This window comes from Brassica rapa, chromosome A02, assembly GCF_000309985.2.
Source record: "Brassica rapa cultivar Chiifu-401-42 chromosome A02, CAAS_Brap_v3.01, whole genome shotgun sequence".
NCBI lineage: Eukaryota > Viridiplantae > Streptophyta > Magnoliopsida > Brassicales > Brassicaceae > Brassica > Brassica rapa.
The window spans coordinates 21,515,408-21,536,107 of NC_024796.2; the positions used below are offsets into that span (position 1 = coordinate 21,515,408).

Below are 20,700 nucleotides of genomic sequence, written 5' to 3' on the forward strand. Positions count from 1 at the left end.
CTGTTCATTTGTCATGATCTCTATAATTCTAGATTTATTATATTTTATGCTCAATTAGTAATCTTAGTAAAGAAGTTAAGTGATTTAGGTCGTATTTTATCATTATGTTAGAAAATTAAAAAATTCTATCGATAATATAATAATTAAATTTATATTATATTTACTTTAGTAATATTAAAATATTAAAAATATTATATATATGTTTATATTGTATTTGGTTTAGTAATATTAACCCAACTCTATTTTAATATATATATATATATCACATAAGATAGAATAAATCATTTATTTTTTAAGATAATTTCTTAGGACAATAAAAAATAATTTCAATAAATTTAAAAAAAGTTGGCAAAAATTCAAAAATATTTATATTATTATTTACGACGTGACTTTTTACTCTCACTTTAAAAATTAGAGCGTTTAAAGTATTTATTACTATTAATAAATAATTATATTATATTTGTTAACATATAATTATCCATAAACTAAAAGCAAATTTTATTATATTTATAATTATCATTATCTAAAAAGATCTTATATTATGTTATCCAAATTTTTTTACATAATAGTATTCTAAAAGTAAATATAAAACCCTTTATATTGATCACATGCTTAAAAATAAAATGAACGGGCAGGGGCGGGGGTCGAATTTAGGGTTTGTCAAAGCTTGGCAATTTAAAGCGTTTGGATGGGTTTGAATCTGATGTCCTAAGGCTTTTAACGCATTGCATTAAGCTGATAACTATTACAGAGTCTAAACAGAGCTTCTTTATCTAACGTGACTTGCATCACAATTTTCTAAACTCAGCGTTCCATAGAGTTGTGTGTTACTGCTTTTGATAAAATTTCTATTGTAGAGAATGTCGTAGGGCATATATTCAATTTTTATTGCATAGCGTCTTTCTTTATGGTTTTAACTATACAATCAGGTTTACCGGTTCGATTTTGGTTTTGGTGCTCGATTATGGTCAGATCAGATTATTTTTCTTAGCAAAAAAAAAAAACTCAGACAACAAGTTCAATTTCGGTGAAATTTTTTCGATAAGTATATTTTCAATGAGGAAGAGAGAACTAGGTAGACACATATACTTTGTTACCATTCAGATTATAGAAGAGATATATCACAAAAGATGAAAAAAATAAAAAAACATCAATTGTCTCGAACATCCATCACAAACATCAATGAAAAACATCACTAACACAAACTAGTGCTATGGTTTGTTATTATCAACTTTTTATTTAACAGACATAGAGATATATTATCAAAAATCTATAAAACTAACAAGACTGCAGAAAACAAGAAAACAAAAGTCGCTGCTGCCCGAACGGCTGTCGAACGCACAGGTCCATGACCAGGACCCCCAAAATAGAAGTGATTCCCACAAGCTTCTGTGTTCGACTTCATTATCGTATATAACTCTTCGTGGTCTGCTTGCAGGTTGAAATCTTCCACTGGTTGAAGGGAATTGTGTTCTTCAGCGACGTTGAGGTTACAGAAATAGGCAGATTTTCTGTAACCTTTCTCAGGAAACTCCCCGGAACCCATCTGGGTTATTGTACTCAGGCCAGAGGTGTTTCGGTATAAGATCTCTCCACCCCACTCCACCATTGTTGCATGGTCGGACATAGTGGTAAATAGCTCGGCGGGCCAATAACCAACCGGTTCAAAAGTGTCAACGCCGATTGCCAACCACCAGTTACCGGATATAGGATCCTGCAATTTTTAACACGGTTAGGTGACTACGTATTAAATTAAACAAAATAAATTTAACTTCAGATCTTTTTTCCTTTCCATTAAGAACAAACACTTTTTGATCAAACACGACATTCATTACTTAAGATAAAATAGTTCACTAGATGAGAGATTGTTAATTACGGCTAGGTCTGACTACACCACATAGTCAGCCTCACCGTAGGCAGACGGGGAATAAAAACAAAAGATATCAGAGGATCTGAACTGATAGATATCAATCAAAATACCAAACAATGCTGATCTAGATTCTATCCATTTAACGAGGTTGATGGGGGGGAGAAAATCCAACAGAATCTAGAGATTTATTTGAAAAAGCAGCACATATTGTCGCTAAACCGACAACCAGGGCCTCAGCCATTAACGCCAACTACACAAGCTGCAAGATTACTGAGAAGGCGATCTGCATAGGATGAACCTGACAACATACCTCCCAACCCGCAATTGCCAGAAGAAGAATCCCAAGCCACATCAACATGGAATTTTATGAATCATGTAGCAGCTGAGGGTCGCTGAGGAGCTCTGATGTGCCAGGAGAACACTTATGGAGCTGAGATTTTCATCGTTGGAAAAAGTTTGGCATTATGCCAGTATCTTCTATCAGAGATGACCTTATTCACTCTCTTCATTGTGAAGAAAATTCAATCCTCAACATCTCTTTTTATGGGCCTTCCATAGATTCACAGAATCCAAGGCAAGAATGGAACTGAGATGCCAACTGGAGGAAGAGAAACCAGTCTCGACAAGAAGATAGAGAGGTTGTGATTGACGGATGTAGAGAATACTCACTAGCGGTTTCAACTCCCGGACTTCCAATACCAACCGAACAACAAAGAAATACATGTAACTCATCCTCCATACCTCCACACGACTTACATGGAAAGGAGGTGACTCCACGAATTTCTAAATTCTTGCTATCTGGTTGATAATTTTATAGAGTAATTCTTGAGCTTTGGGGTTGTGTGACACCACGAACTGCTAAATTCTTGCTAACATGAATGGATTTCTTGATAATTTTCTAGAGGAAGTCTTTGAGATTTGAGATTGTGGATGTTCCATACATTCTTCAACCAGTTTAAAGGAGGTTTAACTGTGGCCCTAAAAAACCATGTTCATACCAATACCATATGTTGATATTGTAAAATAAATTCCAGGTTTCTCAAGAAGCCAAGAGAGACTATATATCTAAGGAAGGAGCAGGACTCGTGACTCTGTGCGGACATCTATGTTAACCAATCATGCAGACATCTTGCATCTTCAATTTCCCTTTTTTAGCTTTGTGTTCCGATCAAGCATAACATTCTTCTAGTTAAACAACCACGTTCATCACTTAAAAACTTTCATACTAAATGTGATTTTCTCTCCCCACGAGATCTGCACCACACCATGCTTTTCTCCCCCCACGAGATATGCATCCTATGTATCAAAATGTCACCATTCTCCCCCTGTTTGATTGCATACTAAGCTAAATAGATTGATAGATGTCAAGACTTACAGACATACCCGTCTGCTTCTTCATGCATAAACATGACACAACTCCTACTGTAGTGGAATAACAAGTGCTGCATCATGCTATGACGCACCTGTCGAATCACCTCTCGAGCCACTTCTGTTGAGAACCTGGCTTCCTTCATGTGTCATCATCTTTACCATGAGCCCCTCCTCATCCACACTGAGTGCACTCTGCACTCGTTGATATTGTCTTGGAGTGATTTCACTATCACCCTCCTGATGATCACCCCGCATTACTTTCTGCCGCATTTCGATCTCTTTCCCCTTTGTACCACAAACAACTCCGGTTCCTGGCTCCAGACTTGATGCTTCTTGATCAACCTCAAGATCACGCCCAACAGAGCTGCCCCCTTCTTCTGATGTCTCATCCTTGATCATCAAGTAAGCCACTCTTGGCTAAGAACATCTCTTCAACCCTCTTGGGTTTAATAAACGTCTTATTCACCTTTTTGGCCATGTTTATGCTCTTTTCATGAGCAAAACAATCCACCTTCTTGTGTCCAACCTTTCCACAGAACCAACAGCACAGCCAATGTTGCTTCTTGTTTGACCTGACACAGTTGATGATGCACCGATCAGTCTCCTTCCTTGTACCAGATGCACAACCATGCTTCAGAACCTCCTGTCTGACCTTCATGTTGTTGTACTGATGTATTACCGTCGGCTTGTTATTCACAGCTATACGTTGTTGAACTTCTTGACGTACTCCTCGAGGTACATCCCGATGTACTTCCTGACGAGTTTCTTTGGCTCCACTTTTTGATGTGCTCCTCCGCGCGAAGTGTGATAGCCCCTTCTGTGGTACTTCCTTATTACTCACAGGTCCTCGATATCTCAGTCCCCAGTTCACCTTGGCTGGTTGTCCCATCGGTAGAATCTGATCCAAGTCTTTGGATCAACTGTTGTGCATCCTGATCTGCTTGCGATTATCAGCAAAATCACATTCCAGCAACCTTGCTATCTCTTGTTCATCGGTAGGAACGTCTCTCAGCTTGCTAACCTCATGTTCAAGAAATTTGTTCATCGCCTTTACAGCAGCAAGTTCTTCAACCAACTTTCTATGCTTCTGAGCTACATTATGTTCACGACTTTGCACTAGGTCGCATTGAAATCTCAGATTCTCGTCCTTAAATTTCAACCACTTGTCATACAGCTAAGGACACTCCTCAACATTTGTATCAGCATCTGAATTTGAGGATTCACTTGATTCAACCTTCCGTGCACCGAATGCAACAAGATTCTTCATCCCTTTTCCATCATCATCAGACTATTGCGATGATTTACCTCTTCCTTTTGAGTTTTGACATTCACATCGTGTGTACAACACCTCCACACTCAGAACACTTAAGTTTCCTTCGTTGTGATACAAGACCTTCCCGCCCTAGGGTGGGAACGATCCATGATCAGCCCTCCCCACCGTAGGGCGGGCACGATCCATAACTCTCACTTTCCCACTCTAGGGAAGGAACGGTCTAATCTTTCATAGTCTTGATCGAATTGGTCCTTGTTTCTTCTCGGTTGGATTTACCGTTGAAGTTTTACGATAAAAACCGCAAAAACTCGTTTTCGTAAAAGTTTAACAATATGCATATAAAACGCCTCGTATGAAAGATGATTTCTCCGAAAGAAATCGTAAAACGCTTAGAAGTCAAAAAAACGGCCCGAAAATGTCCAAAACGCGGCAAAAGCCCACTTATCACTCTGAAATGAGAATGAGCCCAACTACGATGACGGTCTATTTAATTCTTGCTGAAGATAAATGGAAAAACAAGATAAATGTCAAGTTTCCAGGATAATCATAAAGAGCAAGAGAAATAAGAAAGATTCCGGCGAAGGGATAGACTCGGATCGGGGGTAGAAAAGGAAGGACGACCGACCTTGGATGCATATATAAAGATAAAGGGGCAAAGGATCCAAAAAATTTAGACCTATGATATTTTTGTTACCTTTAGGAGAACTTACAACTTAGGTGGCTTGACTAGCAAGTTCCATACTTAGAATGTTTTCCGCTTTTTTCTGCGATTCTCCATTGTATACGATTTTCGGTTCATCTTGTTTTCAGTGAAACTCTGTATCTCAGTTCATCTTATTCAATAAAACACCTCTATGCAATTTAACATCAATATTTTGTTATTTCTTTCTTTTTCGTATTTGTGTGTTTCCGCAGGTAATCCAGATCCTCAAGAAACGAGAATCTTGGCTTTCCTCCATTAACTAAAATCGACAGTGCAATTTTTGGTTCCCACAGTATGGAAACCGGTTACTCCTTATCAGAGAAAGAGAGCAGGACATCATACACGAGCTTCAGGAGAAAACCCGGCTTCTAAAGTAGAGGAGTTTTAGTCAATATTATACTACTCATAACCTGAAGGAGAAACCGGCCAATATACCACTGTGAAGAGTTGGAATCGTGTGTGTATAGAATGTAATATCAACCCAAAGAGGAGAGAACCGTAAGTATCCAACAACACTGAAAAACTATAGGACAGTAGCTCCAACCTATGAGACACGAGACACCGGGAAGCTAGGAACAACACCTTGAGGTCTCAACGGAAGAGAACCAGAGTAGGAACGACTGGCTGATCCACCAACAAGTGTCAGTGGTTGAATCCGGTGGAGGAACGAGCAAAAACGTGAAAATCAAGTAGAAAAGAAAAACCAGCGGCTTAATACCAGTTAACTCGAGACTTTCTCGGAGAACGTGTTTGGGAGCTTTCAAAGTTTCTTTGGGATATGACTTATTACCTAGTCTTTCTTCTTGTTGGTTAATAAGAACAAACACTTTACTTTAACTCGACTGGCTGTTCACTTCTTCCAAGTTTTATTGGTTCAATTCTTTATAAAGTTAATCAAATTTTATTGAGTTTTTAATTTAGTTATTTCTTTATATCACCAGAACTTATATAATATATAACAAATTTTTCTTCCAGATATCTAAGATTATCTTTACATTTAGTTATCTTTTTATTTATCGCTATATTTTCTTTCTCTAGTTACAATATTTTAGACTGGTTTTTCGGTTTATTTGTTATCTGTCAATTTTGATTTTAGTTAATATATTTATAATGTTACTAAAAGACATTTATACTGCCTAACCTTCCAAATCTGGATGGTGATAGCAAACTGGTCGCCTCCATAGGTCGACATGTGGCTAATGGCAGCCTCCAATGCGATCCTGCTACTCGTCTGCAGAAACCCTGGGCAACGGAGGCTATAGCATCCCGAATAATAAGTATCGCTCTGCAATTTTATTTTGTAAAAAATTAACAAATGTAACTTACTATTTGTTTCTTTGTTCGAACACAAAAAAAGTTTCTTTGACAAAATAATATATATATATATATATATATATACAGATATATAATTTTGTATTCAATCAGATTTATAGAGTATATGGATTACTGGGATGGCGATCCACCCTCTCATGGATAAGAAAAAAAGTAATAATAAATGCTTCGCCTAAAGTCTTACGGGTTCCGGGGCATTCGGTTAATATCAGGAAACTAAAGGTACCTCCGCCAAGAGTATGTTCATCTGGTGGAGGTATAGCCTATAGTTTGCTGGTTAAATTTTCTCTTACATAAACTTTGTTTAATTATTCAGATATCAATGGTGATTCTTCTTTGGATTCCGCGCCGCCATCTTTAGATCTCGAAGTTTCGAGTGTCGACGAATCTATTTTGCATGCTGATCCAATGTCAGTAACCATCAACCAATATTAGCATCAAAGGATTCTTCATTTAAAAATGGTATAGCTTCCTTGGGTTTTGTGCCTTATTTTCATGAAGGTCCTTCTCTCTCGAAGGATGTCTCTCATTTGGCGATCCTGAAGCTAATTTTCTTCTACCACAACCACAACTACTCTAAATTAAGTGATCCCTTGTTCTAATGTGGCCGCTGTTTGTTCTCATCCCAGATGAAAATCTTACATTGAAAAAGTATGAGTATTGTAACGATTTTATCTTCCCTAAGTTTCATGGTGATGTTCCTGCTATGGGTATAATCATATGCTTAGTTGTTAACGCGAACTGCACAAGAGAAGGTCCGAGGATATTTATGCATCGTCTTGGCTAAACCAAAACCAAATACTTAATGTTCCATGTTATTCAAAAAAAATTCCTTTGGAATTTAACACAGACGGGATAGATGAATTAAATCAGCTCTTCGGGACGTAGAGTTGTTTGAAGCACAAGGAAAGGGTTTAGCTAACATTGGTGGAATAATCAGCCCGATAATCCAATCTCAACTAAGATTAAACATGCTTTTATTACTCATGTTTGGGCTGATCGGTTCCCGAATGCTTATTCAGAGTTCATGTAACTTATATAATCTGATCATTCCCCATGCTTCTTTCAGACTTTGCAATTATGAATCTAGGTAAGACGCTCAAATTCGTCAACCATCTTGTCAACCACCCAGAATAATACAACAGCATAATGAACGCTTGGAATTGTGAAGTGATTATAGGCACATGTCAGTTTAAACTCCATCACTCATTAAAGCTGCTTAAATAGTTATGAGGCATTATAGTAAATGACATTTTAGTTGTATTTCTGTGCGAGTTAAGGAGCAAGCAGATATAGCGTGTGAACTCCATAGATCGATGATTACTTACCCCTCTAAGGCTACATCTAGAGAAGAAAAGGTAGAAAAATAAAAGTGGCAGACTCTCCTTACTTCAAAAAGAAAATTTTACTAGCACATATCAAACGTTCAGCGGATGAAGTCCGAGGATAGGGATACTTGCTTTTTACCATAGAGTTGTGGTTCAAAGGATTACAGGGAATCACATATACTTTCTTAAAGATTCAAATGAGGGTCTACTCATTTTTGGAGAAATCAAAGCGCACTTTGCTGACTAATTTCCTACCTCTCTCCTGTATCAGTGTTTACACTTTACACTACTAAGCTTTATTTACTGTTTTTCTGTGTCCCAGAAACTTGCTCTCTTGGAGGAAGAGATTTGCAATACTTTCCCTATGCCAGTGTGGAAAATTCATAGTATAGATGGTTATACTGCAGAATTTATGAGGGTTTCCAAAAAAAAATTTATTAGGGTTTCAGGGGATGTTGTGGTAGACTGATAGATACAAGAGAGTGTACTATTGCAAGAGGAAGACCAAAGGAGGGAAAGAAGATACTTCTGAGATGGCATTGGCCACAGAAGAATGATTCAAATAAAGAAGTAGAGAAGCTTTGGTTTCAAAAAGAGTCTTCCAAGTATTTGAATAAAGGAGAAAGGGATGAAAGCTACGGTTTCATCTAGAGTCTTTTGTGTTACAGCTTTTAAATAACAACTCGTTATTCATTTGAGGATTATGCTTGTATGGTCAAGTGTAGAAGACGATATGAGTCTCTACTTCTCGTTCGCTATGAGGACGATGATGAGTGGTCAATCGCTATGAGATTGATTCACGGGTTGTACTTACAAGCTTGATTCAATACTATATTCAGTTCTTTGAGTTTGTTTACAAGAATTTCTAAAATCTATCATTGGTGCGGTAAAACTTGATCGAGATCAATGGGAAGCTGACATCATGGATGAATCGTGGTTTGGAGTTGATTCGGAGGTGACACCGAGCTCCAGGATGCAGAGAGAGACGGTATTACAAAGGATGGAGGCCGATATCGAGTTTATGAGAATCGGTTGCGATAAGATTTCTAGATCTAATAAAGCCACTTCAGATCGTCTTGGATTGTTGGAGAATCAAATCACGACGCTAAGTTCGGAATCAAACATAACATTGGGAGCACTGGGGAGTCATATGCTTTCGATAACAGCAACATTAACTCGAATTGAAGGTAATTCGGTGATTAATCAACGACCGGGAAAATAAGTTGCGTCTGCTTCATCGGATCGCATGATCAGGTACCATTTACAACTCCGGAACTGGAACAATCTCAGTTAGGTTATCGGGGAATTCAAACTACTTTAACGAATCGAGAAAAAATGTTGAGGAAAGTGGATATGCCTGTGTTTGCTGGTCCTTTGCCGTTTGATTGGATTTCCAGGGTGGAGAGATTCTTCTGAATTGGAAACTACAATGAAGAAGAGAAAATGCATCTGGTTTCTTTGAGTCTGGAAAGTCCGGTGTTGAATTGGTTCAGCGGTGAGATGACTAGCGATCCGTTTCAGAATTGGCAACAATTTACTGAGAGGATGTTGGAGAAGTTTGCTGGCCCTATAGACAATGATCCAGCAGCAAGGTTGTTTTGCTTACAACAGGAGGGTGATATAGCATATTATGTAAATGAACTTGAAGCCTTGGGTAATCAGGTCACGGGTATTGATGAGAAGAATTCGATTAAGGTGTTCTATAATGGTCTGAAGTCGGAAATGAAGGAGGTGATAAGGTTGAAGAAACCAATAGGCTTAACAAATCATAAGCTGCCAGATTTGAAGATGCAGAGCACAACGTTTTGCAAAGTAATCAGTACAGCTTCAAGTGGAGGAGGTCAACGTTCTGGTTACTCCGGCCGCACCATAAAGCCGAGTGGAGATAAGCTGAATATGGTGAATTAAAGTGATAAGGAAAATGGCGGTCAAATAGTCACGCTTTGAGACCTCATCAACAATTTTGGATGCAGAGCTAGACAAGATGAGAAAAGATAAGGTGTGTTTCAAGTGTAAAGCGCCTTGGACACCAGCTCATAGGTTGGAGTGTCCTAATCGTTCTCTGAGAGTCTTGACGGTCTTCAACGGGTTGGATGTGGAGGTGATGGATTCAAATGACAATGACGAAGAACAAGCACAACAAATTAATCAAGAATTATGCACTTTGTCATTCAACTCTTTCCTCAGGATAAATTCACCAAAAACAACAAAAAATCTGAGGTGTTATCCAAAACAAGGAGGTGGTCATTATGCTTGATAGCGGAGCATCTCACAACTTCATCTCACCTGAAGTTGTGGACAAGCTACACTTAGAAAGTTTCTTTTGATAGTAGCTTGGAGGTGTTGTTGGGTAATGGATTCTCTGTGAAGGCTTTGGGAGTTTGCCGTTCACTCGACTTCCAACTTAACAAAACCAACTTCACCACAGATTTCATCTCCTTCAAACTGGGAAACGTGGATGTAATACTTGGTATTCAATGGCTTGAAACGTTAGGCAAATGTGAGGTGGATTGAATGGAGTAGAGCCTATCATTTGTCTACAAAGGAAACAAAGTTACCTTGCACGGCGATAAGTCCCTGCATTGTAACAAGTTTTCTTTCAAGTCGCTGTCTCCGGTCTATACAACTAGTAAATCAGGAAGAGAAGTGCTATTTACTAGTTCTATAGCTACATCTGCAATTCCAGATAGTTCGACTAAACTCTTCGGGTTATTACTAGACTTCGCTGACGTCTTTGCTATACCGACTGATTTATCACCACTGTGCGGTCAAGAACATGCCATCATACTACGTCCTGGTGTATCCGTGGTTTCAGTACGACCTTATCAATATCCACACGCGAGCAAGGTGGTAATGGAGCAGATGGTTAATGACATGTTGAATTCTGGCATTATCCGCCCAAGCACAAGCCCGTTCTCAAGTCCAGTACTTTTAGTGAAGAAGAAGGATGGCACACACATTTTTTTTGTAGATTATCGAGCACTAAATAGAGCAATGGTAGCGCATAAGTACCTGATTCCTGTCATCGACCAACTTCTTGACGAACTACACAGAGCATCAGTGTTCAGTAAGTTGGATTTTCGTTATGGTTACCATCAAATCAGGATGTTAGAATCAGATATTCCAAAGATAGCTTTCAGAACTATAGAAGGACATTACAAGTTCTTAGTTATGCCCTTCGGGCTTACAAATGCTCCAACTATGTTCCAAGCCTTGATGTACAAGATTTTCAAGCCATTTCTCAGGCGCTACGTGTTGGTCTTTTTTGATGATATATTGGTATATAGCCCAGATGTTCAAAGTCATATCGCACATTTTAGAGAGGTGTTTCAAGTGTTAAGGCATCATCAACTATTTGCTAACCAAAAGAAGTGTACATTTGGGGTGACAACGGTAGAATATTTGAGTCATATGATATCAGAAAAGGGGTGGCTACGGATGCATCTAAGACGGAAGCAATGAACATATGGCCAACTCCTAAAACTGTGAAACAATTGCATGGATTTTTGGGTCTCACGGGGTATTATAGATGGTTCATCAAAGACTATGGCTCTATTGCACGTCCATTGACTCAGATGTTAAAGAAATATCAGTTTGGTTGGTCCTTGGGGGCTCAGACAACGTTTGAAAACATGAAGAAAGTGATGGTTAGCATTACCAGACTTCCAGCAAGTGTTCGTGGTGGAGTCTAATGCTTCAGGGTTTGGGTTAGGCGCGGTGTTGATGCAGAATAAAAGGCCAATTCGTTTTTCAGTCACACCTTAACAGACAAAGAACAACTTAAACCTGCCTATGAAAGAGAATTAATGGCAATAGTGCTAGCAGTAAGAAAGTGGAAACATTATCTCATGGGTCGTAAGTTTCATGTTCACACAGATCAAAGAAGTTTAAAATTTCTATTGGAACAGAAGGAAGTGAATTGGGAGTATCAAAGGTGGTTGACTAAGCTACTTGGGTTTGATTTTGAGATTTTCTATAAGCTGGAAAGTGAAAATAAAGTTGCTGATGGGTCATCTCGGAGTATGTGAGTCTCTTCCATGTTGCTCTCTTTGACGGTTCCAACGGTGCTTCTGTGAGAAGACTTGTTTAAAGAGATTAACGATGATTCGGTGATTCAGGAGATGATCAAGAAAATTCAGAGTGGGGATTTGGTTTCGTCAAAGAACACTATAGTTGATGGAAAGCTATGGTCCAAGCAGCGTCTCGTGTTTCGAAATCTTCCAAGTTCATAGCTGCGATATTATTGGAGGGTTATGATAGCAAACTTGGTGGACATTCTGGGGTACTGAAGACTTTAAAACGTGTTCAGCGATCTTTCTTTTGGGAGGGAATGTATAAACAGATTTAGAAGTATGTTGTGCCTTGTGGAGTGTGTCAAACGCATAAACATTCAACTTTGTCACCTGCTGAGTTGCTTCAGCCTCTTCCAGTTCCAACGATGGTTTGGGAAGATATTAACATGGATTTAGTGGAAGGTTTACCGACATCAAATGGGTTTAATGTCATTTTGGTGGTGATTGATCGTCTAAGCAAATATGCACATTTCGTAAGTCTTAAACACCTGTTTACAGCATTGGATGTCGCAAAGAAGTTTATTGGAGAGGTCATGAAACTTCATGGGTTTCCTAAGTGTATTGTTTCAGACAAAGACATGATTTCTTGAGTTCTTTTTGGTCACAGGTGTTTCGTTTGGCGAAAACAACATTGAAATACAGTACGGCTTTCCACCCGCAAACTGATGGGAAGGCTGAGGTGCTTTGCGGTGCTTTTCTTTGACTCATCCTTGTATGTGGCATTCGTATTTGGTGTGGGCTGAATTATGGTACAATAGCATGTATCATATGTCCTTACAGACAACGCCGTTCAAAGTCGTTTATGGGAGAGATCCTCCTCCTATTTTGCGTTTTGAGCCAGGGTCTACTTCCAACTTCGAGTTGAAACAAGCCTTGAAAGAGAGGGATGATATGTTGCAGTCTCTTAAGAAGACTCTGCTAAGGGCACAAGAGATTATGAAGAATCAGGCTGATAAGTCGCGAAGAGATGTAGCGTTGAAAGTGGGCTCGATGGTGTATATGAAACTCCAGCCGTATAGACAGAAGACGATGGGGAGACGTTTCTATCAGAAGTTAGCGGCCAAGTTCTATGGTCCTTATACGGTGTTGGAACGAGTGGGTAGTACTTCTTACAAATTGCAACTACCACCAGAGGCTCGTATACATCCGGTTTTCCACGTTTCGCAATTGAAGTTGGCTTTGGGAATACATGATCAGAGCGACGTGCTTCCTCCGGGTTGTATTGTGGATAGTAATGTGCCTGTCGAACCGGAGAACGTATTGGATACAAGTTATGGTCCAAAAGGAGAGTTGGAGTTATTGGTTAGGTGGGTTGGGAAATCATCATTGGAGGATTCTTGGATGGATTATATGGAGTTTACATCATGTTTTCCAGATTATCAGCTTGAGGGCAAGCTGAATTTCGATGGGGAAAGTATTGATAGATACAAGAGAGTGTACTATCGCAAGAGGAAGACCAAGGGAGGGAAAGAAGATACTTCTGAGGTGGCTTTGGCCACGGAAGAATGATTCAAATAAAGAAGTAGGGAAGCTTTGGTTTCAAAAAGAGGCTTCCAAGTATTTCAATACAGAAGAATGAGAGGAAAGCTTCGGTTTCATCTAGAGTCTTTCTGTTACAGCTTTTAAATAACAACTCGTTTTTGTTTTTGAGGATCATGCTTGTCTTCTTGAGTGTAGAAGACGATATGAGTCTCCGCTTCTCATTCGCTATGAGGACGATGACGAGTGGTCAATCGCTATGAGATTGATTCACGAGTTGTACTTACAAGCTTGATTCAATACTATATTCAGCTCTTTGAGTTAATTTACAAGAAATTCTAAAATCTATCATAAACATCATTGCATTAATCCGAGAGTTTTCAGGAATAGGCAACTTTTGAAGAATTTTAACACTAAGCAGTCTGAAGCATGCCGCCTTGGTGATTATAGACCAATTAGCTGTTCTAACATTGTGTATAAGCTAATATCTACGATATTATAGCGATCCTTTTGGAATGTATATCCGTACGAACCAGACATCTTTTCTTAAAAAGCCGAAGTTTGGGTGAGAATTTGTGCTAAAGATGGACATGAGAAAAGCTTTGACATCGTCTTATGGGATTTTGTTTTTAAGTTGTTGGAGGCTCAAACATTTCCAACTATTTGCATGGCTTGGATTCGGGAGTGTATAACATCTCTACAGTTCTCTATATCCATGAACGGTATTCTTGACGGGTTCTTTCCAGGGAAGAAAGGGTTGCGGCGAGGAGGCTCAATCTCTCCTTACCTATTCATTATGGAGAGAACTTGATGGCCAGGTTAAGGAACATCTCTTGACTTGGTCGAGGTCGTACACTCCTTCTGTTGAACTCGGGCTCAGTCTTTTAGGCCCACTCTTCCTCCTTCCAGCCCACTATCACCTTAAATTAACTTAAGTGAGTGGTTAATGGGCGGGCCTAAAACTATTTCTTTTAGTTTAAGTAATTGGTATTCTCTTCAAGATATAGCTATTGATAATCTGCTCTGTTGCTACCCGTCCAAGTTCAGTACAAAGTATGGTGTTCAAAGTTGTTGTTCCAAGTGATTGTAGACAACATCTGGAAGGGGCACAATGTCGGTATTTTCTCAGATGTTTCCACATCCTATTATTCTCCGTTGCTTGATTGACGATCGGTTGTTGGCGCTTTCTCTTCCGACTATAAGTGGCCCATCACCTCTTCAGGTTTATTTCAATCTCTCTTTTTTTTTTAATCTTGTCTTCCTCTGTGTTCTTTATAAATCATTTAATAATTTGTTCAATAACAACATTATTCTTGAAAATGGTATAATTTTAATATTCCTACCAATAATATGTGTATATTCATACCAAAAAAAAAACGTAAACCTTTGCATTTTATTGTAGTTTCATGAAAAACTATTATAAACTAAATATTTGTTTGATGTTCTGATCATATTTACAAATTTCAATATTAAATTAACATTTGCTTCAGATGTACTGCCATTTAAAAACCTTTTAGTTATATAAGAACCGGAATGGCAAGGCACCTAACTAATTACTAGTTAATTAGTAATTGCTACTGATAGGTTGTATTTTAAAGAGAAATTAAATTGACAGCGAGATAAATAAACTTACAGTCCAATAGGTAAACACTCGTGGTTGGGCATCACCATACTTACTCGGGAAAACCTAAATAGTAGAATAATTGTTGCAATAGTTAGTCATTTGCTTACAGAAATGTTAATTAGATTATGGTTAGTCACTTGAATATATGAAAACATTTAAATGCCCATTTTTAATAATCATTTACGTACCTGCCAACCCGCTTCAATGGTGTTGAGGTCGTTGGTCTCGTAACTTCCTGACGCGACCCAGATTTGGGCCAAGCTAAAGTCGCCCGATGCCTCGACGATCGGATCCCAGACATTTATGGTAGCTTTGGTACCATAAATTTTCCGTTTGCCTTTGACGTACGCGATTGCATACTATTATTGTTTTAGACCAAAAAGTACTAATCAGCAAGCGAATAACATTACATGTATATCACTAACAGATTATTATTTGATTTAATATTTTTTAATTATTTGTTTAATAACATATTGGGTATATAGATGATCCGGGATGATTTTAAATTTCCTTCTAATCTCCTCTAATTCAGTCAATGATTTTTGAAATATTAAAAAATTCTTTCGTTGGACCTAGTTTTTGTTAAAATTGTTGGAAATCTATTGGTATATACAGTATTGCGCTAGTCATTTATAAAAATTCTATAAAATACTGCAATATGTATTTTTTTAATAAGTTAAGTCAGTAATAATTTGATACTATTTGAAAGAAGATTTATAGTTAAAATTCAATTGCTAATAACACCACCTCATATCCGAAAATTCTAATTATATTCTCATTTCAGGGGCATACGTACTTTCTATGAAGGGAGGCAGCTCCCCCTACAAAAAGAAATCACCGTGTAATTATTTAGCTCACATTGCAATTACGTTTGATATTATTCTTGCTCCCACTTATACTTCTTACATTTTCTGTTTATCCTGGCCTACTTGTTTTGGCTGCGTTAATTAAAAGTTTATATCTTGGTAGTATTTTTGGGTAAAGACGTAAAGTTCCATTTGAACAAATTTAATAGCTTTATTTTTCACTCCCTTTCTTTGGCCCTATTTATTTAATTGTTACATTTTTTTCATTCCCTAAAAGATATTGCTTAAAAAGTATGTGTATTCAATAACAATGAATATATTTCTCAATCACATGTTTTTTTGTTCCCTTATTTGTTTAATAACATATTGGGTATATAGATGATCCGGGATGATTTTAAATTTCCTTCTAATCTCCTCTAATTCAGTCAATGATTTTTGAAATATTAAAAAATTCTTTCGTTGGACCTAGTTTTTGTTAAAATTGTTGGAAATCTATGGTATATACAGTATTGCGCTAGTCATTTATAGAAATTCTATAAAATACTGCAATATGTATTTTTTTAATAAGTTAAGTCAGTAATAATTTGATACTATTTGAAAGAAGATTTATAGTTAAAATTCAATTGCTAAGAACACCACCTCATATCCGAAAATTCTAATTATATTCTCATTTTAGGGGCATACGTACTTTCTATGAAGGGAGACAGCTCCCCCTACAAAAAGAAATCACCGTGTAATTATTTAGCTCACATTGCAATTACGTTTGATATTATTCTTGCTCCCACTTATACTTCTTACATTTTCTGTTTATCCTGGCCTACTTGTTTTGGCTGCGTTAATTAAAAGTTTATATCTTAGTAGTATTTTTGGGTAAAGACGTAAAGTTCCATTTGAACAAATTTAATAGCTTTATTTTTCACTCCCTTTCTTCGGCCCTATTTATTTAATTGTTACATTTTTTTCATTCCCTAAAAGATATTGCTTAAAAAGTATGTGTATTCAATAACAATGAATATATTTCTCAATCACATGTTTTTTTGTTCCCTTATTTCTCGATCACATGTTTAATTATAATATGTAAATATTAAGAAAAATTACAATATGTAGATATTAAGAAAAAATGATAAATATTAAACTAGTTACTACAAAATTTTATATTTTGGAAAATTGATGTTATTAGATGTGTGAATGAACTGCACAATTACTATCAAGAATACTAGATTTTAAACAATACGTTTTTTTTTTCAAAAAAAAATAAGTTTGATTTATAATTTTAAATGCTGAAAATATTATATATTTATGGATCTAAGATGGTACAATATTTCTTAATGTATATCATAAGAGTATTGTTATAATTTAATCAAATTTATATTAAAAAGTAACATGACCCTGGTAAGTTTTTCTTCTAGATTTACCAATCTTTTGATGATGAAGATTTTAAATTTTTAACTTCTTGATTGTGGGAGCAAATAAATTGACATCTGTCGCAAGCTAGGAACTCAATGTAGATACGTAAATACGTAGAACAGGTTATGCCTCTGACGAGGAAGAAGATACGATTTAATTATCGTCTTTGATTTCCGAAATAAAGAAGAAACAAAAAAGGCTCAAGATGTGAGGCAAAAGAAATCTATGAATTCAGATTAAGTTTTTTTTTTTAAATTAATTTCAGATTAAGTTAGTGATTCCTATTAAGAGTTTTGATGAGGGAAAATACTAAAGTATACGCCTTATATTTGAAACTTATGTTTTAATTTCTATAAATAATTTTCCTTTTAAATTATTCTCAAATGCTCAGAAATGTTATTAATCACCCACTAAATTCGTTACGGTAGTTCCGAAATTATTTCTTAAATCGTTCTAATTTTTTTTTTAAACTTCAAACGATTAAGTAACGATTCAAATAAACGGAAATCATTTATCTAATATGTTTATCATCCTTCATAATTTTGTGTATATATTTGGAAAAATAAATTAGTATTAGGTACTCGCCTGGTGTCCACGAGTGGCCCTATCTGCAGCGGCATTGGGAGTAACTGTCTCATTCTTCTGAAAAATTGTGTCTTCAGACCTTCTTACAGGAATAGATCCTCGGGGACACGCTCCACTCCTGTGCCATACTTGCCAACCAGAATTTTCTCCTTTTTGTACCATATGACCAGTTGGTGTTTCCTGCATCATAAAATCTATAGTTTAGATGACAATGTTTTTTTTTAAAGCACAATGGAATGTGTTTAGGTAGTGGTTCTTAAATTGCATATGTTAAAGTAAACGAAAAAATGGATTGGAAAAAAGAAAGAAAACAAAAACCTGGATTTTGTGGTGTTTCAGGAGCGGGTGTTGAAGAGCCTGTTGATCGTTTATCTTCATGCAGTCGATCAGGTCCCCGTCCGGACTCTGTTCAGCCAAAAACATATAGAAAGTTAAATATATTCTGTGTATAGTCAACCTAGAATCAAACTATGATACTTACATTGATTGTCAAAACTGGAGTAGACATGGCCACAGTGACACAAATAGACATGAGAACGTGGACCAACGTGAGATATTTAACAAGTTCAAGAACTGATTTGGGTGTTGCTCCTAGTAAACGTTTGATTCAAGTGAAAACAAGAACCCATTAAACAGTTTAAAAAGGTAGTTAAAGAATAGATAAAGATATAAGTTTTAATCTTTTTAAATGGAACATACTTTCAAGGACACCGAACAATTCGATTGCGTGAACGAAACAGGCATGAAGAGTAGTGGTCCATCGCAGCCAAGGAGCTGTCATGCTTCTCCTAGCTTGAAATCTCGAGCAATTCTACAACGAAACAGGCATGAAGAGGGAAGAGGGAAGTAGAGAGGATGGATCAAAAGGGAAATACAGAGGGGGCTGATGATGAGAGTTTTGATAAAGAGGGATTGGTCTTAAGTGAGTTTTGTAATGTCATGAGCAAGAAAACCTTGTAAGTGTTGTTGTTGTTCAAACAAATAAAGTTAACGGTGGTTGTTCAATTATTAATTAACATACTGTAATCGAATCGTTTCACAAAAAAAAAAATTAATTTATGTATATTAATTACCTTAACGCTCTGTTTGGCTACGTTCTTAGTTGGTGACTTGTTGTTTTCCTTGCTTCATAAGGCTCATTTCTTTTTAAAAGCAAATGTATTGCACTGGTATCTAAAAATGGTGCTAATCAAATAAACTTATTATTGTAATATTAATTGAATTAACTGATTAAATTTAAATGTTAACAAGTGTGGTTAGGAGTGTGACATGATATCGAAATGAGATATTTACATTGTCTTTTTCTTCATTTTTTTTGCTTTAATTTTTTTATTTTCTTTTATTACTTGAATACTTTTATTAGAGTTAGAGTATCTATGAAGTGGAATTTGTCTAAGGAGCACAATATTGTTTGGTCTACATGACAAAACACTAAAACTAACAAAAATACAAAAATCTTAACCTGAATACCAAGTTTGCATAGATAAAATGTACATATGCATATAAACCACACGTTGTAGAAGTTATGGTAAATCAAATCTGAAAATGCTAATGGCAAATGCAAGATATTATCATCTGGTGTATGCTAGAAAGTTTAAATGGTGGAACCATAAAAATGTAAAAATATAGAATTACATGTAATAAATAAAACTTCAATCAAAATACAAACTGTCGTAATAAAAAGAAAAATAATACATGCCAATTAAGCAACAATTAGCCGGTGCCACAGAAATGATAAGAATTCTTCATGTGTTTAAAATAATAAAAGTAAACTGCTCATTTTCTTTCTACTAGTAAGTAATAAATTGATATTATTCCAATTTCGATAGAGCTAAAATTAAAAAAAAAAATGATATCCAATTACAATATTGATAGTTAGTTAACTTGAGTTAGAATATTCTATTTAAACAAACGAAATTACTTTTATTATTTGAACTTTACTTTATTATTTTGAACAACTTTTTTATAGAATCTAAAGAAGAAAAAGTGTAAAGGAGAAAACCCTTGCCCAAGTTTAGATCAATATTAATTCTTTTAGGGTGAACTTTTTGTTGTTCCTCGATCAACGCATGTGACATTCTGACTGCATAAAATAAGATATATAAAAAACATTGCATCAACTGCATATTACATAAGACAAAAAAATCATCTATTATTCCAAGTAATCCTGTAAAAATATATTTTCAAAGTCTACCATTCAATTTAATAATTCGAAACCAACATTCAAGTCATGTTTCGTGACCGTGATGTTGATTTCATTTAGCGGTCAGCAGTTCTTTATATGTCACGATTACTCATGACTCATGAGTGCTTAATGTAGGTAGATGAATGTGATATATTCTGGGTTATCCATTTTTGGAACATGCATAAAATGGAAACCTTGACCAGAAGTAGCAACTGTAGTCCACGTTTTATCTTTAATTATTGTTTATTTAGCTGGTTCCCTTTAATCTTTTAATAAAGGAGACTATCTATATGACCCTCTGGCCTCTACTATGCAACAAAAAATATATACGCTATGTTTTCTTGGTCTCTTAGGTTTTGCAGAAAGACATCGTTAAATAAAACCAATTTAACCGATCATAAGAAATAAATGTAAACAAACTTACTAAAGTTAGATATTCAAAATTTCATAAAATTTGTGAAAACTTTATTCGGAAACAATTTTTTTTTTCATAAACATCATTTATTGAAAATGGAGGGAGTACGAATATACGGTCTTTAATTTTGTGCAACCTTTATGTGCAACTTACTAATATATTTTCTAAGTAAGCGGAATCCCTTTAGTTCAGAATTTGACAAAATATTATTTAAAACGATAAAACTAAAGGTCTAGAATATAAAGTTTA

General features: G+C 36.2%; 1 protein-coding gene across 1 annotated transcript; it reads right to left on the bottom strand.

The window, feature by feature from the left end:
- Window positions 1-1,076: 1,076 nt before the first annotated feature.
- LOC103848466 lies at window positions 1,077-18,873 on the bottom strand. Its single transcript, XM_009125365.3, has 8 exons — window positions 18,551-18,873; window positions 18,333-18,442; window positions 18,170-18,256; window positions 17,852-18,031; window positions 15,242-15,412; window positions 15,063-15,116; window positions 6,359-6,502; window positions 1,077-1,714 (listed from the first exon to the last, which is right to left on the bottom strand). The coding sequence occupies exons 1-8, from the start codon at window positions 18,630-18,632 to the stop codon at window positions 1,271-1,273; spliced, it is 1,272 nt and encodes a 423-aa protein (XP_009123613.1). The 5' UTR covers window positions 18,633-18,873; the 3' UTR covers window positions 1,077-1,270.
- Window positions 18,874-20,700: the final 1,827 nt, after the last annotated feature.

Bases quoted from the DNA above. Each gene is read 5' to 3' on its own strand.
- LOC103848466 (XM_009125365.3), bottom strand. From the start codon at position 18,632: ATGACAGCTCCTTGGCTGCGATGGACCACTACTCTTCATGCCTGTTTC. The intron at 18,257-18,332 runs GTAAGTATCATA...TTGGCTGAACAG, and splicing joins CTCCAGTTTTGACAATCAAT to AGTCCGGACGGGGACCTGAT. The intron at 15,413-17,851 runs GCGAGTACCTAA...AAACAATAATAG, and splicing joins GGGCCACTCGTGGACACCAG to TATGCAATCGCGTACGTCAA.